Below are 27,191 nucleotides of genomic sequence, written 5' to 3' on the forward strand. Positions count from 1 at the left end.
TTCTTTTAGGGCTTGGAATATGCCACTCCAAGCTCTTCTTGCCTTGATGGTTTGTATTGAGAAGTCTGCTGTGATTCTCATGGGCTTTCCTTTGTATGTGATTTGTTTCTTTTCTCTGACTGCTTGGAGAACTTTGTTCTTCTGTTGAGTTTCTGGAATCTTAACAATTATATGCCTATGTGTAGATTTTTTTGATCAAGGCTATTTGGAGTCCTATATGCCTCACTTATCTGTATGTCAAGCTCTTTTCCCCTGCTTGGGAAGTTTTCTGCCATTATTTCTGTGAAGAGATTTTTTATGTCATCTGCACTCTCTCCTGTTTCTTCATTGAGCCCAATCAGTCTTATGTTATTCTTCTTTGCATCATCTAGCAGCTGCTGGATTGATTTCTCATGTTCCCTTATAATTTTGAAGCAATTTTTCTTTTCCTGGTCACTAATTGCAATCTTATCTTCTATATCTGAAATTCTGTCCTCACATTGGCTCATTCTGCTATGTAGACTTTCAATGGAGATTTTCATGTCCTGGAAACCTATTTGTCTCTGTTTTATGGATTCCATTTGTTTCTTATGTTGGGATTCCATCATGTTCCTGAGCTCCTCTCTAGATTTATTAATCATGTCTTGCACTAGGGGCACAATTTCTCCTGTTATCTGAGAAATTATTTCTGATTTCATTTTTTCCAGATCCCCTTTTGTTGCCAGTTCAGTGGGTCCAGGTTGTTGAGTATCAGATTGTTCCATCTCATTTCCCTTTTGGGTTGTTGTAGGTGATCTGGAAGTCTGGTTTTGAGACTTGTTTACATGTTTTCTCATTTCGACTGGGGTGGGGGTCTGTTAGCACCTGCAGGGATTACCTCCTCTGAGCTGGGAGAGGTGGGACAGGGGCCGGGAGCAGCGCTAGTGATGGTGGCCCCAAAGCCCTTTCCTGTGGGCTGGGAGCAGCGGGAGGGATGGTGACCAGGAAGCACCTTCCTCTGGACCAGGAGCAGTTGGACGGCGACTCAGAAGCCCCTATCTCTGGGCCGGGAGCTGTGGGACTCAGTACCTTGGTCTGGTGGTCTGGTGTCCTCTGTGTCTTTGTAGTGTGGAACCAGGTGGCTGCCTGTCTGCAGCAGGGTGATTCCGCATCGTCCGCGCAACTCGGGACCTCGGTAGGGTGTGCACAGACCTGCCTGTCTGCCAGGGAGAACTCTTGAAGACATCGGTGTAGGAAAAGATTTTATGAACAAAACCTCAGTTGCCCGTGAAGTAGCATAAACAATCAACAAGTGTGATCTCTTCTTTTTAAAAAGCTTCTGCACAGGAAGAGAAACCACCAGCAGTGTGAAGAGACCCACAATGTGGGAAAAAATCTTCAACTGCTTTTCCTCAAAGGTCTACTGTCTCAAATCTATAAAGAACTTAAAAAGATGAGATCTCCCAAATTTAAAGACCCAATCTAAAAATGGGCACCTGAAATGAACAGACATTTCTCAGACAAAGAAGTAGAAATAGCAAATAAATACATGAAAAAAATGTTCAACATCACTGGTCATTTGTGAGATGCAAATGAAAACAATGCTGAGATTCTACTTCACTCCAGAAAGAATGGCTGCTATCATGAAATCAACCAATAACAAATGCTGGCGGGGCTGTGGGGAAAGAGGAACCCTGTTGGTGGGAGTGTAGACTGGTGCAAGCACTGTGGAAATCAGTATGGAGATACCTCAAAGAACTAGGACTGGAAATCCCATTTGACCCCGCTATTCCACTGCTGGGGATCTTCCCCAAAGAATTAAAAGAATCTTACCACAGTGATATATGTGTGCCCATGTTCATAGCCGTACAGTTTGTGATAACTAAAACTTGGAAACAGCCCAAATGCCCATCAACTGGAGACTGGGTCAAGAAAATGTGGTTTTTTAAATAAAATGGACTACTACTCAGTCATAACAAGTTAGAAATTAGAGACATTTATAGCTAAATGGATGCACATTGAGGCGATACTCAAGTGAAATAAATAGGACACACATGTATAAATACCGAATAGTTTGTCTGGTGTGAGAAACTGAAAGTGTAAATAAGGACTAAATGTATAATAGGTAATGTGAAATAGGAAGAAAAGCAGCAAGGGGGAAGGAAGAGGGAAGGGTAGGGGAAAGGAAAGAAGGGAATGGAATTAATATGAGAAAATGGAAAAATAAGAACAAAATCTTTGTAAATAGGGAGGAATGGAGGGGTTGAAGGGAGGGCTGGGCAAGGGTGAAAAATAAGAACCAAGAGAGATTATGGAAAGGTGCAAATTTCCAATGATGAATGTCTTTATATTGTATACCTAAAATGTACCAATGATTAGAATGAATAATCAATAATGCAAAATAGGAAGAAAAGGTCAAAAGGGGTAGGGGTAGTGGGAGGGGCAGGGGAAAGGAAAGAAGGGAAAGGAAAAATGATGAGAAATGGAAAAAATGGAAATAAAGTCTTTGTAAATAGGGAAGGGTGGAGGGGGTAAAGGGAGGGCTAAGAATGGGGAAAAAATAAGAACCAAGATGCATCATGTAAAGGTACAAGTTCCCAATGAGAAATGTAATTGTTTTGTGTACCTGAAATGTACCAATAAAAGAATTTAAGAAAAAGAAAAAAAAGAAAAGAAACATGAAGTAAACAGCAAGGCACATCAGAACCAAGTTGCTCAAAACAGGTGAGAGAAGAACCATAAAAAGAGTCAGAGGATGAAAACAATAGGTTCTGTACGCAGATTAACACAATAAAGGTCGTGATTTCTCATTTGAAAAATACAAGAGGGTAGTAGAGCAATAGCCTTAAAGTACTGAGGAAATACATCTTTAAACCTATAATTCTGTATTCAGTGAAAATATCATTCAAAAGTAAGGTGAAATAAAGACCTTTTCTGATAAAAAAAAAAAAAGCTAAAAGAATTCATCCCCAATGGAACATTTTAAGAAATAAAAAAGGATACCCTTTACAATGAAGAAAGTGATACCAGATCTAAGCAGATCTACAGTAGAAGTGGTAACAATGTGGGTAAATACATATTGCTTTCTTATTGTTTAAAACCTTTCAAAAGATAATTTACCTTTTAAATAAAAATAAAGAAGATGAAAATACAGTATAGCAAAATTTGTGAGATGGTAATAAATCTGTATTCAGAGGGAAATTTATAGAACTACAGGTCTTTATATAAAACGTGGTTTCTTAGCTTCCACATTATATAAGCAGGAGGATAAAGCAAATGAAATCAAAAGCAAGTTGAAGAAGGAAACAATAAAAATCAGAGTGGAAAACGATAACACAAAAAATGAAAATTGTAATCAAGAAAAGTAATGAATCCAAAAGCTACTCTTTAGGAAGGTCAATAATAATCAATAAATCTGGCATACTAATCAGGAAAACAAAGAGAAGGTGCACACCACCAATAGGAGAGATGAGGAAGGAGACCTTTCACATTCTACAGATAGCAAAAGATAACCTTCATGCTATCACTTAAGCTGTCTACAAACATTTATATAGTCATTGCACATATTATATATCTCCTAAAAATATTGCCAGGAAAGTGCTAATAATAACCAAAATATTTTTGAAGAGGTGCAAAGCAGGAGAACTCAGATTAGTGGAACCAAATAATGATTCCAGGAACAACTCCCCACAGCTATGTAGACGAGTGGAGGACATGATGGCACATTCAATATATAACCCTAGGATAATGAGTATCTTCATAGAAAAAGTGAAACATGTGAAAGTATATATTAACATCATAACAAAAACCTTAGACAATTTTCAGGCAGACCAAACATCTCATTAGGAAAATAAAATCTTTCAGGATTTTTCAAAAAAAAATTGGAAGACTATTATTATTATTTCAGGATAAGAAAGAATTACATAAATAAGATGCAAAGAATAAAACCCATAAAATATTGGTAATATTATTTCATTCAAAGGAGAACTTTCTGTGCATCAGAAAACATCTGGGGAAGTAAACAGAGTATCAAGCAATGCTATGAAAGGAGCTATGTGTGGTGGTATACACCTGTAATCCCAGTACTCAGGAGGCTGAGACAGAAGGATCACTGCAAGTTCCAGGCCAGCGTGGGCTATGTAGTGAGTTCAGCCTGAACTACATAGTGAGACCCTGTCTCAAACAAACAAAAATAAAATGAAGGGTCCTTAGAACACTTATTCTTGACAAATAATTGGAATCTGGGATATAAAAGCTTCTATGAATCAATACTTTAAACAATACATCAAAAAGTATGCTAAAATGGGAACTGATAATCCAAAGAACAAGGAACCTGAACAAGTTTCTGAAAAGATGCTCAACCTCACTAGTAATCGGGGAGATGCACATTAAAGTCACCCTCCTCCAATTGGTGCAGTTGAAAATCTGACAATAGCAAGTCGACTCAGAAGTGAGAAACTGGACCTCAATCACCGCTGTTGCTTGTGACTACTCTGCAGAGCAGTTGGAAAATATTCAGCACCATCTAAAATATGCATAGCATCTAGCCCAGAAATTACACTCCTAGATCTATATCCTAGTGCAGCAGATCTGTTCCTGAGAGCCTTGATGGGGGGCTCACTAGGTCAAGAGTATTTTCATAGCAACGCTAAGGCACTATTTGTTTTTATCTTCTCATGAGTGTACACTGGAGTTTTCACAATACTGTGTATCAAAGGGCGAAAAAGATAGGAAAGTTCAGCTGTCCTTGATTAAGCCAGATGTTACTGAGATTTGCAAACATAAGATCATGTCACATTTCTCCCAATTATTTTCATTTGGGAAAATATTATTTTCACTGAAATGTTGGAAGGATGAGGTGGGAGGAGTATCATGAGTTTGAGGCCAACCTGGAACACAGTGAGAGCCTGTCTTAAAAAACAAAAAAGTGCCCACTGCAGGGAGAGGACCCCAGCATGGCTTGGAGCCCCTGCTCCATCCCTGCATTCTGCACTGAGAGACCAACCAGCACAAGCAAAGGATCCAGGCAGCGTGAAGCCCCCACTCTGTTCTGGGCTCCACCCACTGCAGGGTGAGGACCTCAGAGTGGCTTGGAGACCCCACTCTGTCCCTGTCCACGTACTCTGCTTAGCTTCGTGGGCGCCTGCATGGCCGGATCCCACTCACCCCCCCATCATCGTCATTGTCTTCATCGTCCCCCCAGTCTCTGGCCTCCTGCCCTTTCTGGTACCTGGTTCCACACTACAGAGGCACAGGGGATCATAAAGGCTCTTGTCCCGAGCTCCACAAAATAGAGCAGAAGTGAGCAACAGAAATAGGGCCTCTCTCAGGCTCCTCGATGAAAACTGAAGCCCACTGGAAAAGTGAAGAGAATCTCTGCAATAAAGGCACACTAGACCACTGTACTTGGTAAGTTGGAGGGATCATCACCTCCCATTGGAACCTTCACCATCTTCAGGGGAAGAGCAACTGGAACCTTCAGTACAGCCTTGCAGAGTTCAACACTGCAGGAGGACAGGGAGCTCAACTTGGGACTAGCAGCCAGAAATCTGCCTGAATCTCACAGGTCTGCTACTGGCTTGCTGAGACTCATTGACTTGTATCTGCATACAGCCACCCACATTGTCTACTCTGACAGTAGAGACATACCCTGAAGGAGGCCCTTCATTTTTATTTTTTGTTATTTGCAAAAAAAGAGAAAGAGTTTTTTCTCTTATTTTTAATGCTTAATTTTTTTCTACTCTTTTCAAATTTTTATTTCTTTTTCTTTCCTCTTTTCTTTCTTTCTCCCTCACTCTCACTCATTCTCTCGCTGTCCCACATTGTTCTTCATCTGCCTTTTTGTTCCTTTCTGCACCAAATTCAAATTTCTCCTTTATTTTTCTTTTCTTCTCTTTTTTCTTCTCTTGATTATCATTAGTTTTAAAAGAAAGTAAATACAGTATCTAGCCTCCCTATTGCTTTTAGGTGGTTCTGTTCACGTCTTTGTTTTTTCATTCTGCCTTTCCCTCTTGCCTTCAACAGTTTCTTAGACTTTGTGTGATCTTCCTGTGTCTTCTGGCCTCACTGCTAATCTTTTCTGATCCTTCTACCTATCTGTCCCTCCCTCCCCAACTCCTTCTAACTCCCCATCCCTAAGGTAAAGTTGCTATATTGAAGAGTTTATTCACTATAGACATATGATGGGTTGGTCCTCAATTTTGATTTAATTCACACAGTTAAATGTGATAGATTAATAACTACCACAAATTGTCATTTTCTAAGCTGTGCTTGATGCTATGGTGTTGCTGATTGCATCATTTGGGCTAAGATGTTGTGATTGCCTTCCTGGTATAATGAAAATGAGATAGCCTCAGAGTCATTGGAGACTCAAAACCTAAAGACCAGCTATATCTGGAAGACACCTCTGAAAAGCAATCATTCCACAAGGGTACTAAACACAAGCAACAAAGATATCTACAATAAGAAATTCTGAAATATCAACCCAGGAATTAAACCAAGGACAGTACCAAAAACAAAACATGAGAAGACATTTAAGCAAGGCACAAACTCAGGCTTCCACCCCACAAAAGACAAATTCTGTGGGAAACAAGGTGGACAAGTCTGATAATCAACCACCTGGACACCCTGAACTGATAGCACAGAAAGGAACAAAACAGATGAATGAGGCTCTAGAGAAATTCAAAGCAGAAATAATCTCCCAGATAACTTTCCAGACATGGTGAGCACAGTGAAAGACATGATTAGAGGCTCTAGAACAGAAACAGATAACAATATAGATGAGATCAGAAACATGCTGGAAGCCATGAATGTCCAGCATAAGAAAGAAATGGAAACCATGATAGCCCAACATAAGAAAGAACTGGAATCCATGAAACACATTCAAATGGATGGTCAGGAGATTAAAAACTATATTGAAAGCATGCAGAGCAGATTAAGAGAATCTGAAGGTAGAATATCAGATATAGAAGACAGGATTGCAGTTAAGGACCATGAAAATAGAGACTTCTTAAAAATACTAAGGGACCATGAGAAATCAATTCAGCAGCTGCTAGATGATCCAAAGAAGAATGATGTAAGACTGATAGGAGTCCACGAAAAAACAGGAGAAAGTACAATTGACATAAAAAATTTTTCACAGAAATAAGATTAGAAAATTTCCCAAGAAAGAGGTGGAGAATTGGACATACAGATAAGTGAGGCATATAGAACTCAAGGTAGCCATGATGAAAAAAAAATCTACACCTAGACATAAAACAGTCAAGATCCCAGAAGCCCAACAGAAGAACAAAATCCTACAGGCAGTTAGAGAAAAGAAACAAATCACCTACAAAGGAAAGCCCATCAGATTCATGGCAGACTTCTCAATACAAACCCTCAAATCAAGGAAAGCCTGGAGTGAAGTATTTCAAGCCCTAAAAGAAAATAACTCCCAACCTAGACTGTTGTACCCTGCAAAATTATCTTTCAAAATCGATGGGAAAATTAGATACTTCCATGACAAAGAACACCTGAGAAATTTCGTAAACACCAAACCAGCACTCCAAATATTTCTAAGCAATATCCAGGAAAAAGACAATGAAGGTCACAACTCCATGAGGCCCAACAGAGGGAAGCCACCAGGCAAGGTAAGAAACTAAAGGAAAAGGGGGAAAAATGAGAAATAAAAGAGCCAACAACAGTAAAACATCATGACAAGAATGAGTCCATATCTAGCAATTGTATCCATCAATGTTAATGGCCTCAATTCACCAATCAAAAGAAATAGACTGGCAAAATGGATTAAGAAGCATAATCCACCAATATGCTGTATATAAGAAACACACCTAACTTAAAAGGAAATTCATAGACTTAAAGTAAAAGGATGGAAAACAGTTCTCCACATGACAGGAACCCAGAAAAAGCAGTTGTAGCAATCTTATTTTCAGACAAATTAGATTTCAAACCAAAACTAATTAAGAGAGACAAAGATGGTCACTACATCCTTGTGAAGGGAACAATCCAAGAGGAAGAGATGACAATCCTAAATATATATGCACCAAATACAAAACCCCCCAACTATGCAAAACAAATATTAAGGAACATGAAAAACCAAATAACCACTAGTACAATTGTAGTGGGGGACCTCAATACCGCACTATCACAAATAGACAGATTATCTACAAAAAAAATTAACAACAAAATTCTAGAACAGAACCAAGCTATTGAACAAATGCACTTAATATATGTTTACAGAGTGTTCCACCCCAGAAAATCAGAATACACATTCTTTTCAGCTGCACACGGGTCATTCTGCAAAGGAGACCACATGGTAGCTCATAGGACGTGTCTAAGTAATGTAAAAGAATTGAAGTTTCCACCCTATATTATTAGACCATAGTGCAATAAAATTGGAGGTCAATAGCATAAGAAACCGCAAAACTCCCACAAACACGTGGAAGTTGAATAACACACTACTGAACAACCAGTGGGTCACAGAGAAAATTAAAGGAGAAATTAGACAGTTTCCACACGTAAATGATTGTGTCAGTACAACATTCAGGAATCTATGGGGCACAATGAAAGCAGTTCTACACAGGAAATTCATAGCAGTGAAAACCCATATTAGGAAAACAGAGAGAACTCAATTAAATAACATAATGCAGAACCTCAACCTCCTAGAAAAAGAAGAGCATAACAAACCCAAAGCTCATACAAGACAGGAAATTTTAAAGATCAGAGCAGAAATCAATGCAATGGAGACTAAGAGGATGTTACAAAAAATTAATGAATCAAAGAGTCGGTTTTTCAAAAGAAGAAATAAAATCAAAAAACCTTTAGCCAACCTTATCAAAAAAAGGGAAGAAGGAAAAAAAAAGGGAGGAAAAGGTTCAAATCCATGTAATTAAGAATGAAAAAGGTGAAGTTACAACAGACCTAGCAGAAATCCAGAGGATCATCAATACTTACTTTGAGAACCTGTACTCTAATAAAATGTAAAACATAGAGAAAATGGACAGATTCCCAGATACATATGGATTGCCAAAGTTAAATGTAGAAAATATAGAAATTCTAAACATCCCAATTACAATGAGTGAAATTGAAAATGTAATAAAAATTTACCAACAAAGAAAAGCCCAGGTCCTGATGGCTTCACTGTAGAATTCTACAAAACATTTAGAGAAGAACTATCACCATTGCTCTTTAAACTCATAAAGGAAATTGAAAGGGAAGCAAGGCTTCCAAATTCATTCCTGGAAGCAAGTGTTACTTTGATTCCAAAACCAGGGAAAGACCCAAACTAAAAAGAGAACTACAGACCAATCTCCATAATGAACATAGATGCAAAAATCCTCAACAAGATATTGGCAAACAGAATACAGAGTGTCATCAAGAAGATCATACACCCTGACCAAGTCGGATTTATCCCAGAGATGCAAGGATGGTTCAACATTTGAAAATCAATAAATGTAATACACTATATTAACAGAGTCAAGGAAATCAACCATATGATCATCTCAATAGATGCAGAAAAGGCATTTGACAAAATCCAACATCCGTTCATGATAAAAACGCTACAGAAAATTGGAATATAAGGTCTTTATCTCAACCTGGTTAAGGCTATTTATGAAAAACCAACAGCCAACATCATACTAAATGGTCAAAACCTGAAAACTTTCATGCTAAAATCAGGAACAAGGCAAGGATGCCCACTATCACCACTCCTGTTCAATATTGTTCTGGAAACATTAGCCATAGCAATTAGAAAAGAGAAAGAAATAAAAGGAATAAAGATAGGAAAGGAAGATGTTAAACTGTCATTATTTGCTGACGATATATGATACTTTATCTAGAAGACCCAAAAAACTTGGTCAAAAGTCTTCTAGACCTAACTGACAGATTCAGGAGAGTAGCTGGATATTAGGTCAACACTCAAAAAACAATATTATACACAAATAAGAGACTCATTGAGAGAGAAATAATTTAAACAATTCCTTTTATAATAGCATCAATTAAAAGAGAAATATCTAGGTATCTATCTAACAAAGGAAGCAAAAGACCTCTACACTGAAAACTACAGCACTTTGAAAAAGGAGATCAAGGAGGGTATAAGAAAATGGAAAGACATCCATTGTTCCTGAGTAGGAAGAACCAACATAGTGAAAATGGCCATACTTCCAAAACTGCTATGTAGATTTAATGCAATACCAATTGAAATTCCAACAATATACTTCACAGAACTAGAGAAAACAATCCAAAAATTCATTTGGAAACAGAAGAGATTTAGAATACCAAAAGCAATTCTAGGCAACAGATACATGGCTGGGGGTATCACAATCCCCAACTTGAAACTATACTACAAAGCTGATAAAAACTGCATGGTACTGGAAAGAAATAGACCCGAGGATCAGTGGAATGGATTAGAAGATGCAGCAACAACTCCAGACATACTCAGCCACCTCATCTTTGCCAAAGCAGCCAACCACCCTCATTGGAGGAAAGAAAGCCTATTTAATAAATGGTGTTGGAAAAACTGAATTTCAAGCTGCCAAAGATTAAAAGTAGACCCGTACTTATCACCATGCACTAAACTAAGATCGATGTAGATTAAAGATCTAAATATTAAAACAGAAACACTAAACTTGCTGGAAGATAAGTTAGGCAGAACTCTTGAAGACATGGGCATAGGAAAAGACTTTATGAACAAAACCTCAGTAGCATGGGAACTAGCAGAAAGAATCAACAACTGGGATCTCAATCTCACCATATTAAAAAGCTTCTGCACTGCAAAAGAAACCACCAACAGAGCTAACAGACAACCTATAATGTGGGAAAAAAATTTTACCCGCTGTACCTCAGACAAAGTTCTACTATCTAGAATATATAAAGAATTGAAAAAAACAGACTCCCCAAATTCAAAGGCCCAATTCAAAAATAGGCATCTGAAATGAACAGACATTTCTCAAAGAAGTAAAAGCAGTAAATAAATATATGAAAAATTGTTCAGTATCACTTGCCATTTGAGAGATGCAGATGAGAACAACACTGAGATTCCACCTCACCCCAGAAAGAATCACTGCTATCAAGAAATCAACCAGTAACAAATGCTGGGGGGGTGCGGAGAGAAAGGAACCCTTCTCCCTTGTTGGTGGGAGTGCAGACTGGTGCAACCACTGTGGAAATCAGTATGGAGATACCTCAAAGAACTAGGACTGGAAGTCCCATTTGACCCTGCTATTCCACTGCTGGGGATCTTCCCCAAAGAATTAAAAGAATCATACCACAGCAATATATGTGCACCCATGTTTATAGTGGCCCAGTTTGTAATAGCTAAAGCTTGGAAGCACCCCAAGTGCCCATCAACTGGAAACTGGATAAAGAAGATGTGTTTTTTTCTAAAACGGAGTACTACTCAGCCATAAAGAATGAGAAACTAGAGACATTTTTAGCTGAATGGATGCATATTGACACCATACTCAAGTGAAATAAATAGGGCACACGTGTAAATACTGAATAGTTTCTCTAGTGTGAGAAACTAAAAGTGTAAATAAGGATTAAAATGATTAAAACGTATAATTGATAATTTGAAACAGGAAAAGGTCCAAAGTTGTACGGTGGTAGGAGGGGAAGGGGAAAGGGAAGAAGGGAAAGGAAAAATTATGAGAAAAGAAAAAAATGGAAACGAAATCTATGTAAATAGAGAAGGGTGGAGGGGCTGAAGGGCGCACAGGTAATGGGGAAAAAATAAGAACCAAGATACATCATGTACAGGTACAAGCACCCAATGATAAATATAAACATATTGTATACCTAAAATGTACCAATAAAATAATTTTTTTAAAAAAGAAAGCAAGCAGTGATGCTCTTACATACTAGGAAGAGAGTTTCCATAGCATAGTGGTTATCATGTTCGCTTCACACACTACAAAGAGAGAGGCATACCATTGGTCCCCGTGAATATGTCTTGGAAAAACCCTGCGTGGTTTCTGTGGGAAATGGGCAAGGTCTCTCTTCATAGCCTGGAATGGGCATGGAGACCAGGGGCTGAGAACCCTAAAGGAGGAAGGTCTCTGTTACATCACCCCATGAGCTACTGTGAGTGGAAATGCAAAATGAAACTATAAAATTTAGAGTTTTCCTTTTAAAAATAAGCAACTAATCCAAACTTCTTTCTGCTGAGTTTATAAGAAATGCCTCTTCTCCTCAGCGCAAAAGAAGTGACAGAATAGGCAGATGCCACCACCCCCAGGAGCCTGGAGCCTGCTTTAGAGGAAGATGTGCTGAAGACTGCTGGATGTGCTGAGGCTGGTGTGGAGATCTGCATCACCTCTCCATGCTTGCCGACCCTCCGTTCCTAACTATGTAAGGCCCTTAGCCGCTTGTACAAGGTGAGATGACAAATTGATACAAATGGGTCCTTTCATCTCCTCAGACCAAATTCTAGATAAATTTTTTCAATTTGCCAAAATATGTACTTTCCTCTATTTGGTAATCTGTGAGAAAATGCTCCTATGTGTACGAACTGATGTGGCTTGTACCATTACCAAGATCAGCAGAGGTTCTTGCTGAGACTGAGGGCACCCTGGAATGCCAGTAGCGTACATAATCTTGTAGTTTAGGAGCCAATGGCAATAGAAGGCATGCAGTATTTGGACACTATACTTTCCCATGAAAGCGGCATGAGGAAATGCTCAACCACATTACTTAGGGGTACTCCTCAAAGGATATGAAATGAGCAGTCTGAACTTGGAAGTGTCTGTTCAAATCAAGGCTCATACCAATGCTGCCTGGCTGTGGAGTGCCTGATCTCAGCTTAGCTTTAAATCTGAGTTAAACCTGCTTAACAAGTTTCACCTGGAAAAATGTGTTCATTGTACATTTGTTTGGTATACAGCTTAGCTCCTCCATACAGAAAGAACTTCCTAACGTAATTCTTACCAGGGATCTTCAGGTAGAGACATTTACATGTTACTATCAGCACCAGGTTGTCTTGGGCTGAGCAAGTGGGAGTAGGGACACAGAGAGGAGAATGCTCCAAACTGGGCAGGCTGAGGCCAGGTGCAGGAGAGGGTGGCCAATGGGGCACAGCAGCAGGAGGAGGAAACTCCCAGGCAGCACAGGTATTTGGGCGATTTTGGCCACCACCTGCCCTCACACTGGGGAGGACATCACGGGTGTGCTGGGATTGACAGGTGTGCCCAGGAGCCTGAAGGGTGAGGGCGGCATGAAGCAAAATCTGCAGTCAGCATCTGTAGGGTGGCTCCTTCCTAGGACCTTCAAGGTACAGAATCAGCTTGCTCCTGTCAAAGGGAGTAAACATGCATGGCTGAGCCTCCTAGGTGAGGAAACAGAGAGGGCTGGGTGCTGTGTGGCCAGGGCATCAGGATTGATCTAGAGCTCCTTTGGCATCTTCTATAGAAATGGCTCTAATGGATACGTAATGGGTGTACTAGTATTTCCGTGGCAGTTTCATCTAATGGCGCTTCCTAAGGAAAAGTGGAATATAATACTGCCCCCCCAAAAAATCAGTGAAGATAAGCTGTGTGTTGGTGAGCACCTGTAATGTCAGCATAAGTGCTCACATAGTAGAGGCTCAAATAAAAACATGATGTGTTCAGATAAAATTCTTTCTGGGAGGAGTTTTGAGCAGGTGAGATAGGCATAGAAATTTTCTACCCTTTTCAAGAGCCACTTACTTGCCACAGGTGCTTCAGCTAAAGTATCAATTTCATTTCCATGAGGGGTTCTTGTTCTTCGCTCACCAGCACTTGTCAGTAATTCCCCTCACAATAACCTCTGATCTTAGCAGAGTGAGAATTTCCTCCTGTTTGGATCCATGGCCAGTCTGCTAACTGTGACTTGTTTCTATAGCACACATGATTGTCCTTGTCTAAACATCAGGACCAGTGCTATTTGGCATATTGAAAACTAAAATTTCCTTGCAGGCACAGACACACAAAAGAGAGCAGAGAAGCTGTGTTTTATTTTTATTTTAATATATCAAGGAAGAACCACTTGCCACCTACTCAGAGGACTTCAGGGTCAGAGGAATTCAGCCATGGCAGATGTTTTTCTTTCCTCCACTGTGGTGAGCATGGTCCTGCCTCACCTACAGCTTCTCAGGGAGCTTTGGGTTTGACCACCCACATAAGCTCACGCACCTGCACGTGTTATGGAAACCTCTCTCAGTAACTCATTCCATTAAATGCTTACAAAAATGTCAAGATGGTCTCAAAATGTATCAAAATTTACCTGGCAAGATAAGGAGATTCTGCTGCATGTCAAATTATTTATCATTTGGGAAAGTTTGACAGTGTTATTTTGTTCTTCAGGCACATAACCCAATGTCTACACATCATAGTCCAAAGTTAACTTTTATGTCAAAAAGGTCTGCTGCTATTGGAGGGTTTCCATGGTGAGCAAAGTGACAGCCAGGGCCTTCTACATGCTGTGGCAAGGGCAGGTGACTCTGGGCATTTCCCTGGGAGTAGGGGGCACCCATCACCCTCTCATTTTACTTTCTTAATTCAGGCCAGGGTTCAGTGCCTTTAACTCAGGATCTTTCTACAACCTGAAAGATTTCTTTTTAAATTTTTCTAAGTAGGGAAATAAATTCAGAAACAGAGATGGTTTCAACTTGAGAGGAGTGGGAACAGGGTGGCCTCTAGATGACCTCACACTGGGAGTCCAGTCCTGGCCTTGGCATTTGCCACACAGGGATCCTGAGAAGCTCCCAAGCCCAGTAGGCCTCAGGTTCTTCATCTATAAAATGGACTTGGCATGTTTTTTTCTTTGTAGGACCAGTGAAATGTAGCAAATACATGAAACCACCTAGCAGAATTTGACACATATTGAATGAGTGGTGATAAGCAGCTGGTTCTACTATTACCATAAGCTCAGAGACCATCACTGTTTTTCTCGAAAATTTGTGCTTCCCAGGGAAGTTTTAGGTCATTAGGAAACTAAATAGAAAACCACACAAATATGCTACTCAGTAAATGTTCCCCCATTATATTCTCTACAGTAGTATGGATTTCCTGATTAGATACTGGGGACCAATTAATTCACAGCCCCTGGAATTTAGAAGAATATCCCATCCCTGCCAGCTTCCCCTCCACTGGAACAACTATTTTCAATCGCCTCTCCTTCACCAAGAGTCTAGGCTTGGGGCTCATGAGGCCTCTGTGACAGTGAGGACTGAAGCCCAGGCCATTCTAGTGACAAGGCCAGCTGAGCACAGATGCAGCTCTGAGAAACTTCAGGCAAGCTGACATCACCTCACATTCCTAGCACCAACTTCCTCCACAAAGGGCAACATTGCAAACTGCCCCAGTGGAGAACCAGTATAAGGCAGGGGGAAGGTACTCTGAGCAGGGTCTCCAGAGGGAGAACCACTTGGTCAGGCAGTCCTCTGACCACTGGCATAACTGGCCAGATGCTCATGCCCATCCTGTAAGAGTGTTGAGGCATGGCCGGGGATCTAGCTCTGTGGCACCGCGCCTGCCTGGTAAGTGCAAGGTCCTGAGTTCGAGCCCCGGTACCAAAAAAATAAAAGTGTTGATGCAAACTGGATTCAAGAGAAGTTGCCCCCAGGAAAACCAGTCAACTGGGCACTGCAACACCCCTGCAGCTGGACACTCCCAGAAGACAGTAGAGCACTTGACCAGGGATGTTAGGACCTCACTTCACCTGAGAGTCCCCCTTACCTCTCAGGAAATCCTTGCAGAGGCTGGGCATAATCCCCTAATTTTTGCCCTGTGTAGGACTACTTTTCTCATAGCTGTCCCAGGTGAAGATTCCTCTCAGCTTCATCTGTCATCTAAAGGTGCTGTATAGAGCAGAGAAGTCTTCCATTCCCTGAGGCTTTTATTTTAGGCCAGGACTCCTCCTCTGAAAGTCTGGTCCTTGGCCACCATGCAGCTGAGTTAACAACTCCTGCAGGAGGCACTGCATTTACCCAAAGCCCCAAACCATCTTGGCTCAGCACTCATCATGGCTGCTCTCTGCTAGACTCCACACCCCCTCAGGGCTCTTTTTCATGTCCTTAGGTCCTTAAATCTATCTCCCAACAGTGGTTCTCCTGGACTCCACCACCCCATGGGCTAGCTTGGATCCTGCTCAGTCTGGTTTACTCATGTCTCCACCACAGACACAGGGCCTCCCTCCCAAAGGGCACACACGCAATGAAGGTTTGGGGTCAGTGTGCCCATGAGCAGATGGGCTTATTTCTTGACAGTTAATTTTCTTAACAAATCTGAAAACAAGCATATTCAGGTATGCAACAAATATAAGTTTAATAGTGTAGATCAACAAGGGAAAAGAAATGAGCAGCAGCCAATATTTGATTTGCATCCTTACCACCTTTTCTAAGGTCCCTCTAACTTGATGTAAACGTACAATTTTCAAGGAAATTTCTATTCCAATCTCATTTTATCATAAATAAATTAGTTTTTCTGTTTTTATGATAAAACAGAAAAGACTGTTACATTTGAATGGAAAAGGCACTCCGTTTGTGATCAATGTCAGGGAGAATCACATTCCCATCAGAAAACACAAACATCACAAAACTAAAAGTACACAGGAGATCAATACCATTTAATATGCAAGCTACTTCAGTCTCCCCCCAAAAGGACCAATAGTTCAAAAAACCATAAAGAAAACCCCTGTCCATTTCCAAGTGACCCAAGTAGAAGAGACAGCAAGATACTATGCGTGCTACTTTACCCCTCCCCTGGCCCTTCACTACTTAGAAAACTGCCTGCTCTCCACAGAGACTGAAAATGGGCCTCATTTCTTCTCAGGGGAGAACAAATTCACTGACACATTTGGGCAACATTCCCTGTTTCTCAGGAACCCTGGCTGTATACCTAGTTCTGCTTCCACAGCCTCTTCATATAGTTCTGGGTAAGATTTGGGTTCTGTTCCATTAAGATGGGCCATATGAACTAGGAGTTTCATCTTGCTGGTTTCAGCGTGGGTCCTTGGACCCCACAGGAACTCATAGCGAGCAGGATCACTGTTAGGAATCTGCCGGTACATCAGGTACTCTTCCCGTACTAAATCCTCAGTGATGAATTTCCAGGCTTCCTCAAAATGAATACGCTCAGACTGAGCTAACATGTCCCATCTTTTCACTTTTTCAGTTAGGTCCTCCTGACTGATACGGTTGCCCTCTATGAAGATTAGAGACAGGATGAATATAATTATGTCGATTTTGAGAATGATTCTTTCACTATTGCCATCTAGTATCCCACTGTATGTAAGACCCAAAATGGAGAGTAGCTCATATGTATCTCCAGGGTAATTCACTTTCCTGACTTTAATGCCAAAGCCCAGATACATGGACTCACAGATTTCCCAAAAGTTCAGAGGGAAGTCTTTATGGTAATCCTGGGGGAGAACATGCAGCATTTCTTTCATGGTGACCTGCTCCTTCTTTTGATACTTGTGGAGCAGAAGAGGCACCAACTTACATAACTTGGCATTTAGGAGCACATTTTGCAGGATGTGAGTGCAGTGTGCATCCTGTGAGGAGCTTGAACCCTCACAGGATTGACTTTGACTGGAAGCCATGAGGACAGCAAGAACTTGTTGAGGATCAGAAGCCTGGAGGAGAAAGGGAGACTATCAGTGTTCTCAGCTGAGGATAACAAGCTTGTTGCCTCCCACAATGGCCCACAATGGCCCATATAGGTTTTTTCTTTGTGGGATGCTCTAGGGCTTCACAGGTTCTTGTCCTCCTGCAAGACCTGTCCCTATGACCCTGGGATATGAAGTGAGGCTGCTCCTCTGGCTGCAGTTGAACTGCAGAGGACAGGCTCTGGGAAAGACAGTATGGCATGTAGAGCCTGGGGACTATGAGGTGTCCTTGCTGTGGGACAAGAGATGCCCTAGGTACACAACAGGGCCTGCACTTCAAATCAACTCCTGGGCCTCCTTTGTTGTGTGACCCGAGGACACTGCCTCACACTAAGACCTTCACTGCTTGGTCCCTGAAGCTCCAGTAAAAGGCATGCAAGGCCCCAGGCTGCAGATGTAAAGCACAGTCCTTGTCCTCCAGCCTGCACAGAAAGGGTGGGCTGGACTCCATGAGATCCTCACTGTTCTGGGTGGAGGTTCCCCTCTGCTCACTCCTGGCCCCAAACTGTCCTTGAGCAGGGCCTAGACCCTAGCTCAGAACACTTGCTGGCCAGAAGCAAACTCAGAAAATGTGTCTCTTCCTGAGAGGGACCAAAATTTTGTAAGGGGGAGTACACATACTGCAGCTGCCTGGTGGCAACAGCTAGAGGTGGAAAAATTCTGTGGGGTCCATGCGCCCTAAGAAAGGGAACCTGTTCCATCTTTATCTTGATAAACGGTTAGGTCTAGGACTCTTGCTGCAATGACTTGGGGCCATCTTTAAACCAGAGCCATATGGCTGTGAGACACTCAAGCAGGAAGTAGGGAAAAGCAAGTCCACCTATGTTCCCTGGGCCTGACTACAGGTGATAAAATGGATAGGTTGATGCTAGGTTAGTGTGTGTTCAGGTGAGTGGGTTTCTTCTGCCTCATCTAGACCCTTGATAGACACTGAGAACCTACTTCTGCCATCCCAATTCCAGCCCTTTTGTACAAAGAAAGGTCTTTAGCTCACTGAGGTTAAGTGAGCAGCCTCAGCCTAACAGATGACACCAAGCACAAGTCCCATGTCAAAGAACCACACACCTGTCTGAGTTCAGGTCAGGAATACCCTAAATTATTCCTTAGAGTCTTTGCCTTGATTCTTGGCAGATAAGGGAAATGTAAGTTTCCTGACCAGAGGGAGTTCCCTGTGCAAACCTGCAGACACCATCTCAGATCAAGTCCCTCACTTCCTTGAGATTCTCAGGATTCTCAAGAGAAGTGAGCAAGCACCTAGCCATCACTCCTACATGGGGATATCATTGCTGAATTGAATTTGAGGACTGTGCCCATCTCTCCTGTGATGCAGAGCCCTGTTATGTAAGTCCAGATCTCAGCAGAGTGTGCTCATGGGATCATGGGCAGGACTTTTAGATGAATGCATTATGAAGGTTTACAGCTGATATACGGTTAGGAGGCTGGGCTTTTGAGGAAGAGGAGCGTCACTGTGAGTGTGACAAGGTAGGTTACATCTTACTTCCTAGCTCTTTCTTTCACTCTCTGCTCCCTGCAGGACTTGTGGTAAACAGCTTTCCCCTCCCTAGGCCCTTCCAGTCTGCTGTGCTAGCTTGGAGCCGGCTGACTATGGACTGAAAACTACAAATTCTGAGCTCAAATCAACTTTCTTCTATTAAACTGATGGAAGGCATTGTGTCTCAACAATGTGAACATAAGATAAACTCTATGTGATTCTGTAGTTGCTCCATCTTCCTCCTGTCTATGCCTGCACTCCCTCAACCCTAGGCCTCTGGAGATGAGCTGATTTCTCCATTGGAGACCTATATCTCATCTTGCATGCCCATGGTAGAAGTGAACATGGCAATTACAGCCACTCAGGGCTGACCCAAGAAACAGGCAGACTCTGTGGGATCTATTTTCTGGCCTGCAGACACCCTCAGTCCTCAGGGGGTACATCTCTTGGGTCTGTTAAATACTGGGGTCCTACATTTACTAACTTTATGTAGCTCTTTCTCCTAACTTCTGGTCACCTCCTGGAAGAAGTTCCTGACCACTGTGAGTTTTACCACCTGCAACCATTCACTAGTATTGTGAGCAGTTTATATATAGCCACTCTCACCAGGGACTTAAGGCTGACAACAGGGGAAACCAGGCTCTATGGGGTCCTTTTGTTTATGGGTGTACATTACCTTCAAATCTCCAGTGCTGGAAAATAGAGTGCTGAGCAATAGCAATTCAGCTGCTCCAAGAATTCAAAGCCAGATTTTGAAAAATCACAACTGAGGAAGAGAGAACAAAAGAAATAAAATGAAACAGATACCCATCCTGAATCCTACATGAAATTTTAAAACTACAGAGTTCTGTAAGTGTTAGCAAGAGCAATTAAAGAGAAAGAAATAAAAGGCATATAGATAAAAGAAGTTATTATTTGCTATGACATGATACTCTACATATAAGACCCCCCAAATTCAACCAAACACTCCTAGAATTCATATTCTTAACCAAACAGCAGCCTGGCAGGAAAGTCAACACTCAAACGTCAATAAGCATTCCTCTGCACAAAGAGCCAACTCAGAAATTGAGAGAACTACACCTTTTATAATAGCATGAAGAAAAATGAAATACTTAGGAATCAACCTAACAAAGGAAGCAAAAGACCTATACATTGAAAATTACAGCACTCTGAAAAAGGAGGATTGAAGAAGATATCAGAAAATGGAAAGATATCCCTTGTTCTTGAATAGGCAGAACAAATATTGTGAAAATGGCCATACTTCAAAAACTCCTATACAGATTTAATGTAAACCCAATCAAAATACCAATAGCATATCTTACAGTACTGGAGAAAACAATCCTAAAATTCCTATGGAACCAGAAGAGAACTACAGTCAGCTACCTTATCTTTGAAAGAGGGGTCAAACACCTTCACTGTGAGAATGATAGCCTCTTTAATAAATGGTGCTGGGAAATCTGGCTTTCCACGTGCCAAAAAAAAAAAATTGAACCTAGATACATATCTCTCACCATTTACTAAATTAAAATTGAAATAGATGAAAGGTGTAAGTATAGAAAGAAACAATCTGCTGGAAGATAGAATAGGTCAAACCCTAGAAGATATATGTGTAGGCAAACACTTTATGAACAGAAAACCAATCATACAGGAAATATTACAAAGAATCAACAGCTGAGATCACATCAAATAAAAAAATAGTTTTGAACAGCAAAAGAAACCAACAGAGTGCAGAGACAATTCGCAGAATGAGAAAAAAAAATTATCAGCTATTCCTCAGACAAAAGACTAACATCTAGAATATATAATTAACTTTTTAAAAAGTCAGACCTCCCAATTTTAAAAACTCAATCCAAAAATGAGCATCTGAAATAGACATTTATCAGATGAAGAAACACAAACAACAAATAAATATATAAAAATGCTCAATATCATTGGTCATTGGAGAAATGATAAATAAAATAACATTGAAATTCCATCTCACTTTAGAAAGAAGGACTACCATCAAGAAATCAACCAATTAAAATGTTGGTGAGGATGTAGGCAAAAGGAATCCTTCTGCAGTACTGGTGGGAATGTAAACTGGTACAGCCACTATGGAAATGAAAAAACTAAAATTAGAGGTTACATTTGACCCAGCTGTTCCCCTTCTAGGTATCTTCCTGAAAGAGTTAAAAGCATCATACCACAGTGGTATATACATACTTGTGTTTATAGCAGCAAAATTTATAATAGCTAAGTCTTGGAAACAGCCTATATCCCCATCAATAGATGAATGGATAAAGAAAATGTTGTATTTATATACAATAGAGTACTACTCTGCCATAAAGATGGACAAACTTGAGTCATTTGTAGGAAAGTGAATGCACCTTGAGACCTTAATCTTAAGTAAAATAAATTTAGACCCACAAGTTTATCGCTCGTGTGAGAAACCCCAAGGGTAAGTAAGAGGCATAATGAAAGATAGTTATTGTTCAACTGGAGGAGCAAGCAAGAAGGGAAACAGAAGAAAATAGAAGGATAAAAATGAAAACAAAGCTTTTGTACATGGGGAGGGGAAGAAGTGTTGAAGTGAGGGGAGGCAATGGGGGAAAAAGAATTAAATATATTATGTACAAGCACAAATTCCCTATGATGAATATGATCAATATGTGTGACAAATATGTACTACTAAAAGAGTTAAAAAAAGAAAGACTTCTAAGATTTATATACTATAAACTGTACTCCTATAAACAGTCCATGTGCCATCAACACAGGAAAGAAAATGTGATCTTTATTTAGACTGGAGGACTACACTGCCATAAACAGTAAAATTGAGACACATTTACTTAAATGAATGCACCTTGAGACCATATTTTTAAGTGAAAAAAAATCAGAAACACAAGTTCAGATATGGCATTCTCTTCTAGAAGACACCCAAAGTATAAATAAGGAGCAAAATTGAGGATAAATATAAGAAAGTAGGAAGAACTTATTCAAAAAAAGGGGGGGGGGAACGAAGAGGTGGTGGAAGTGGTAAGGAAAGGGAAGGGGAAACGATTTTAAAGGAAACAGAATTGAAGAGAAAAATGGAAGTAGAGCTTTTGTAAATGGGGATAGGAATGGGAAAAAAGAATCAAGGTGCACTATGTACACGTAAAAATCCCCCATGATGAATGTGATTATTATGTACAGCAAACATGTACTAATAAAAAGCTACAGAGACATTGAAGAAACAGACTACGTTGTGGAGAAGGAAACAAATCAGTCTGAAATTTTTCCCTCACTTCTGGGCTGTGGGAATGGGGTTGAATGTGTAGAATCAGAATGAAACCTGGGGACTTCAGGAGGCCCCAAGGAAAAAAGGCAGTGGTTCAATGGAGTGGAGGTTGCTGTGACCTGTAGGGACAGTGTGGGGTTCTGCTACCACAGAGTCCTTACACAAGAAACACCAGGGGACTGAACCCTGTGCAGGTGTCCACCATATTTTTGGAGAGTGCATGGGCTTGGGTTCCATTCCAGGAAAGAGGTGAATGTTTGAACCTGGGACTCAGAACAGCCATGAGACAACTTCACTTCAGAGTTCCCAGTGTTACCCTTCCACAGTGACTGGGTGAGGAACACATTCTCAGGAAATAGCTGTGTACAGGGAGCAGACTAGTACCAAAAGCCCTGGGGGTTTTGAACTCAACTAGGAAGGGCACAGGCTTTGCCCTGGTAGCCAGAGATCAGACCCAGCCTGAGTTTCTCTGGATTTGAAAACCTAGGCATTGACTATTCCAGCCCTTGAAGAGACTAAAAAATTACAAATAATGAATAAATTGAATAGTTTTTTCATTGAAATAAAATTGTCAAAGCCCTAACATTCTAACAAAACCCGGGGGAAAAATAGACCCAAATCCAAGCAATTAGAAAGTTGAAGGCAAAATCACAATGGACTCTTCCATAATACTGAAGATCATTCATAATTACTTTAAGAACTTAATCAAATAGAGAAGAAATGCATAAATTCCTATATATGAACACCCAAAGCTGAAACAAGGTATACAAGTTGTGTACAATGCAATATCAGTCAATGAATTTGAAGAATTTATTTAGGAAAATAACAAAGCCCAGGTTCCAAGAGATTCACTGCCAAAATCTACAAGAACTTTAGAGAAAATCTAATGTCAATATTAAGAAAACTCCTTAGTGAAATTGAGGGAGAAGCTAATTTCTCAAAGTCATTCCAGGAAGTAAGTATTACCCTGATCCCAAAATCACAGGAATCCAACCAGAAAAGAAATCTACAGGGCAATCACTGTGAGGAGCATACATGCACAATCCTCAGTAAGATTCTGGCAAACAAAATGCAACAAATCAAAAAGATCATACATCAAAGTGAAGTAGAATTCATTCACAGATGCAGGGATAGTTCAATAAGCCCAAATAAAAATATAATACAATGCATAACAGAAGATTAAAAATAGATGATCATCTCAATAGACACAGAACAAATATTTGATAAAATCTAATATCCATTCACAATGAGCATCCTGAAGAAAATATAGAACAACCTCATCTCAATTCCGTGAAAGCCACCTAAGACAAGCCAATAGCCAAATTCATATTAAATAGGGAGAAGCAGAAAGCTTTCCCTCTAAAATCAGAAAAAAGACAAGGATACTGCTGTCACAATTCCTGTTAAATGAAATTCACAACACATTGGTGAAATCAGGAAAGAGAAAGAAATTAAGACATATGTGTAGGAAATGAAGAATTAAATTATCATTATTTGAAAATAACATGATCTCTACATAAAACACCCCAGAAAGTCCACTGAGTCTGCTAGAATAATCAAATTCAGTAGCCTACAAGTTTACAAAGTCAACATTTAAAAATCAATTGCATTCCTATACGTCAGTAATAAACTCACCAAAAAAGAAATGAAGGAAAAATACCTTTCACAATAGCATCAAGGAAAATAAAATACTTAGGAATTAATCTAACCAAGGAAGAGAAAGATCTCTACAATGAAACAACACTAATCTGAGAAAGGAGATTGAAGAGAATACCAGAAAATAGAAACCTTCCCTGTTGCTGGATAGGAAGAATGAATATAGTCAAAGTGGTCATACTTTCAAAATTATTAACACAAATATAATGCAATCTCAATCCAAATACGAATAGCATTTTTTACTATTGAAAATAATCCTAAAAATTCATATGGAACCAGAGGAGGCCCTAAAACAAAAGCAATCCTAGGGCACAAGCTCAAGGCAAGAAGCATCACAATCCCAGATCTCACATTAAAGTACAAGGCTACAATAATAGAACCATCATGTTACTAGGAAAACCATACTTCTGGATGAGTTGAACAGTGGAACAGAACTCAGGTTACAGATACAACACCAAGCAACCTCAGCTACCTTATCTTTAACAAGGGGACAAATCCTTTTGCTGGAGGAAAGACCACCACTTTGACAAATGGTGCTGGAAAAACTGGCTATCCACATGCTGAAGATTGAACCTAGAGCCACATTGCTCACCACGCACTAAAGTAAAATCAAAATGCATCAAAGATCTAAATATTAAAATAAACAATCTGCTGAAAGACAAAGTAGGTAAAACAGGCAGACACAGGCTTAGTCAAGGTCTTTATATACAGAAATCCAGGTACACAAGAATACCAAGAATCAACAAATGGCATCAAATCAAATTAAAAATTATCTACACAGCAAAGGAAACAAGAACATGGTGAAGAGATGATCTACAGAATGAGGAAAGAATTGACAGCTATTCCTCAGACAATGGGTGAGAATCTAGAATATACAAAAACTCAAAACTTGTCTCAAATAAAGACCCAATTAAGAAATGGATTTCTGAACAGAATGAAACTTCTCATATGAAAAAGTACATATGGCTAATGCATACATAAAAAATGTTCAACATTGCTGGCCATTTGATAAATGCCAATTAAAAGATTTAATCTCACCCCAGAAAGAATGGATCTCCTCATGAAATCAAATGATAAAAAATGCTTGTGAGGTTGCAAGGGATAAAAGAATACTCCCTTCTTTGTTGGAGAGAGAGTGTAGACAGGTACAACCACTGGAGATTATTTAGAAAACTAGAAATAAAGTTCAACTGAGGTATTTCTCTTCTAGGATTTTTGCTGTGAAAAAGACATCAAAATACAGTGATACATACCCATGTTTATAGCTGCAAGTTTCACAATAACTAAATCTTCCAAAGAGCCTATATATCCATCAGCAAATTGATAAAGAAAATGTGGTACATATACAAAATGGATTACTACTGTCAAATAAATAAGGATAAAAATGAGTCATTTGTATAAAAATGTATACAGCTCAAGGTCATAATGTTAATGTAAATCAGACACACAATCTTAAATATTGCATGGTTTCTCTTATATGAAAAAGCCAAAATATAAAAAGAACAAAAGAAAATGTAGACAAGAGTAAATACTGAGAGATATATTTAGCATATGAGAGGGAACCAAGAGATTCAGGTATTGAGGAAAGAGTGGAGGAACATCAGGAAAAAAGGGGAAATTGTGAAGTCTGCACATCTACCAAGTCCCTACAAGGAATGTGATCATTATGTACTCCAAACATGTACAGTGCATGGAGCTCTCATGGAGCTTTTCTAGTGGGGTGGGGTGGGTGCCCTCATTCCTCCCTCTGGTGCCTGACCCTGGTTCCAGACAGTCTGAACCCCATACCTGTTTACTGAGTGTGCCTTGTGACATCAAGGCTAAAGGATGGAGAGGACTCATTCTTACAAACCAGCCCCTGTGGGGTCCAGGACCAACAACAGAGATGGATTGTTCACAGAGTCTTGCTGAACTGGGGTTTCCTCACACCTTCAGGACCTCACCTGGAGTGGGAACAGGTTCTCTCTGCTATCATCACAGGAAGGACAAAGCCCTCCCCCCTCTCTGACGCCAGAAGCAGAAGGCAGTGCTTGTCCCACACATACCTTCACAGGGCTGACAGGAAGTTCTAAAAGGATTTTCTCCTAGCCCCTCTGTCCTCCCTCAGACTTCACCTTGGTCTCTCTCAAAGCCAGGACCCCCTGACCTATGTCTGCCCCACTGTGCCCCCCTTTGAACAAAGTGTCTGACACTCAGATTTCTAAGGCAGAAAGGTCATCGTGGGCATGGGAAGTGGGAGTGGAGTGCCCTGGCAAGAGTGTCCCAGGGACAGGCTGACAACACAGGCAGGTACGTATCACCTGGGAACCGCTTAGGGCTGCCACAGTTCTCCCACAGCCCTCGACTTGACTTAGCTGAGCCCAGGTCTTCTCTCCTACTCCCACTTCAAGCAGGGACCTCAAAACTAGGCTCCAAATTCCAGGGGTACCCTGGGGCAAAAGGGGGTGCTCACCTGAGAATTCTCCACTGCACAGTGCAAGGCTAGCAACAGAGGCATGAATGGGTTATTTTCAGTCTCAACCTGGAATGTGGCCTTCTCTCTCACCCTCAGCCACTGAACTTAACCAAGCTCGGTTCTTATCTTCTCAGCCCACCTGAAATGCATACCTCCCAACAAGGCTTCTACTCCCAGGGTCGCCTGTGACACACTTGGTCAAGGGGCTCATACCTAAGAATCTGCACCTGTGCAGTGCATGGCCTGCAGCAGAGGTAAATCTCGATTAGTTCAGGAAACTCCATTTGAGATGAGTCTTTAGCAGTGTCCCCCTAGACTCTCACTTTGAATTAACTAAGTCAAACCCTCTCTGTTCTCTAGACCTGAAGCATAGTCCTTAGAACTAGGTTCTGACTCCCTTCACCTGGTGGCCAGAGATAAAAGGGGTGCTCTTCTGAGAATTTTCGCCCGGTGCAAGGCTAACAACAAATGCAGGTCTTGGTTATTATGGGAGTTCACGCTCTCAGGTGGTGATTTCTCACTCTGCCCTCAATCCTCCCTTGACCTAACTGACCACAGGCTTTTTGCTCCTCCCACCTGAAGTAAAGTCTTTACACAAATGATCCCAGTTCCCAGTGAGGATAAAGGGGGTGGTCTTCTGATAATCTGACACTGAGTGGTACAGGGCAGACAAAACAGGCCTTGGAGAACGTTCTGAGATCTCACTGTGATGGGAATTCCTCAGAACCACTCACCACCTCCCCCCACACTTGGGC

The 27,191-nt window shown here is 40.7% G+C and overlaps 1 protein-coding gene across 2 annotated transcripts; it reads right to left on the minus strand.

Annotated features, from left to right (window-relative positions):
- Positions 1–16,207: 16,207 nt before the first annotated feature.
- Positions 16,208–26,579, minus strand: LOC110346993 (melanoma-associated antigen 10-like). Of its 2 annotated transcripts, XM_087202041.1 has the most exons (4): positions 26,434–26,560; positions 25,770–25,924; positions 19,746–19,835; positions 16,208–17,544 (listed from the first exon to the last, which is right to left on the minus strand). In XM_087202041.1, the coding sequence occupies exon 4, from the start codon at positions 17,509–17,511 to the stop codon at positions 16,726–16,728; it is 786 nt and encodes a 261-aa protein (XP_087058167.1). In that variant the 5' UTR covers positions 17,512–17,544; positions 19,746–19,835; positions 25,770–25,924; positions 26,434–26,560; the 3' UTR covers positions 16,208–16,725. The 2 variants fall into 2 exon arrangements, with proteins under 2 accessions (XP_087058167.1, XP_021104851.1); XM_021249192.2 differs by lacking the exon at positions 25,770–25,924 and having other exon boundaries at positions 26,434–26,579.
- Between the last annotated feature and the right edge of the window lie 612 nt (positions 26,580–27,191).

This window comes from Heterocephalus glaber, unplaced genomic scaffold (assembly GCF_053883595.1).
Source record: "Heterocephalus glaber isolate CG9 unplaced genomic scaffold, H.glaber_assembly_v1.0 deba00001762, whole genome shotgun sequence".
NCBI lineage: Eukaryota > Metazoa > Chordata > Mammalia > Rodentia > Bathyergidae > Heterocephalus > Heterocephalus glaber.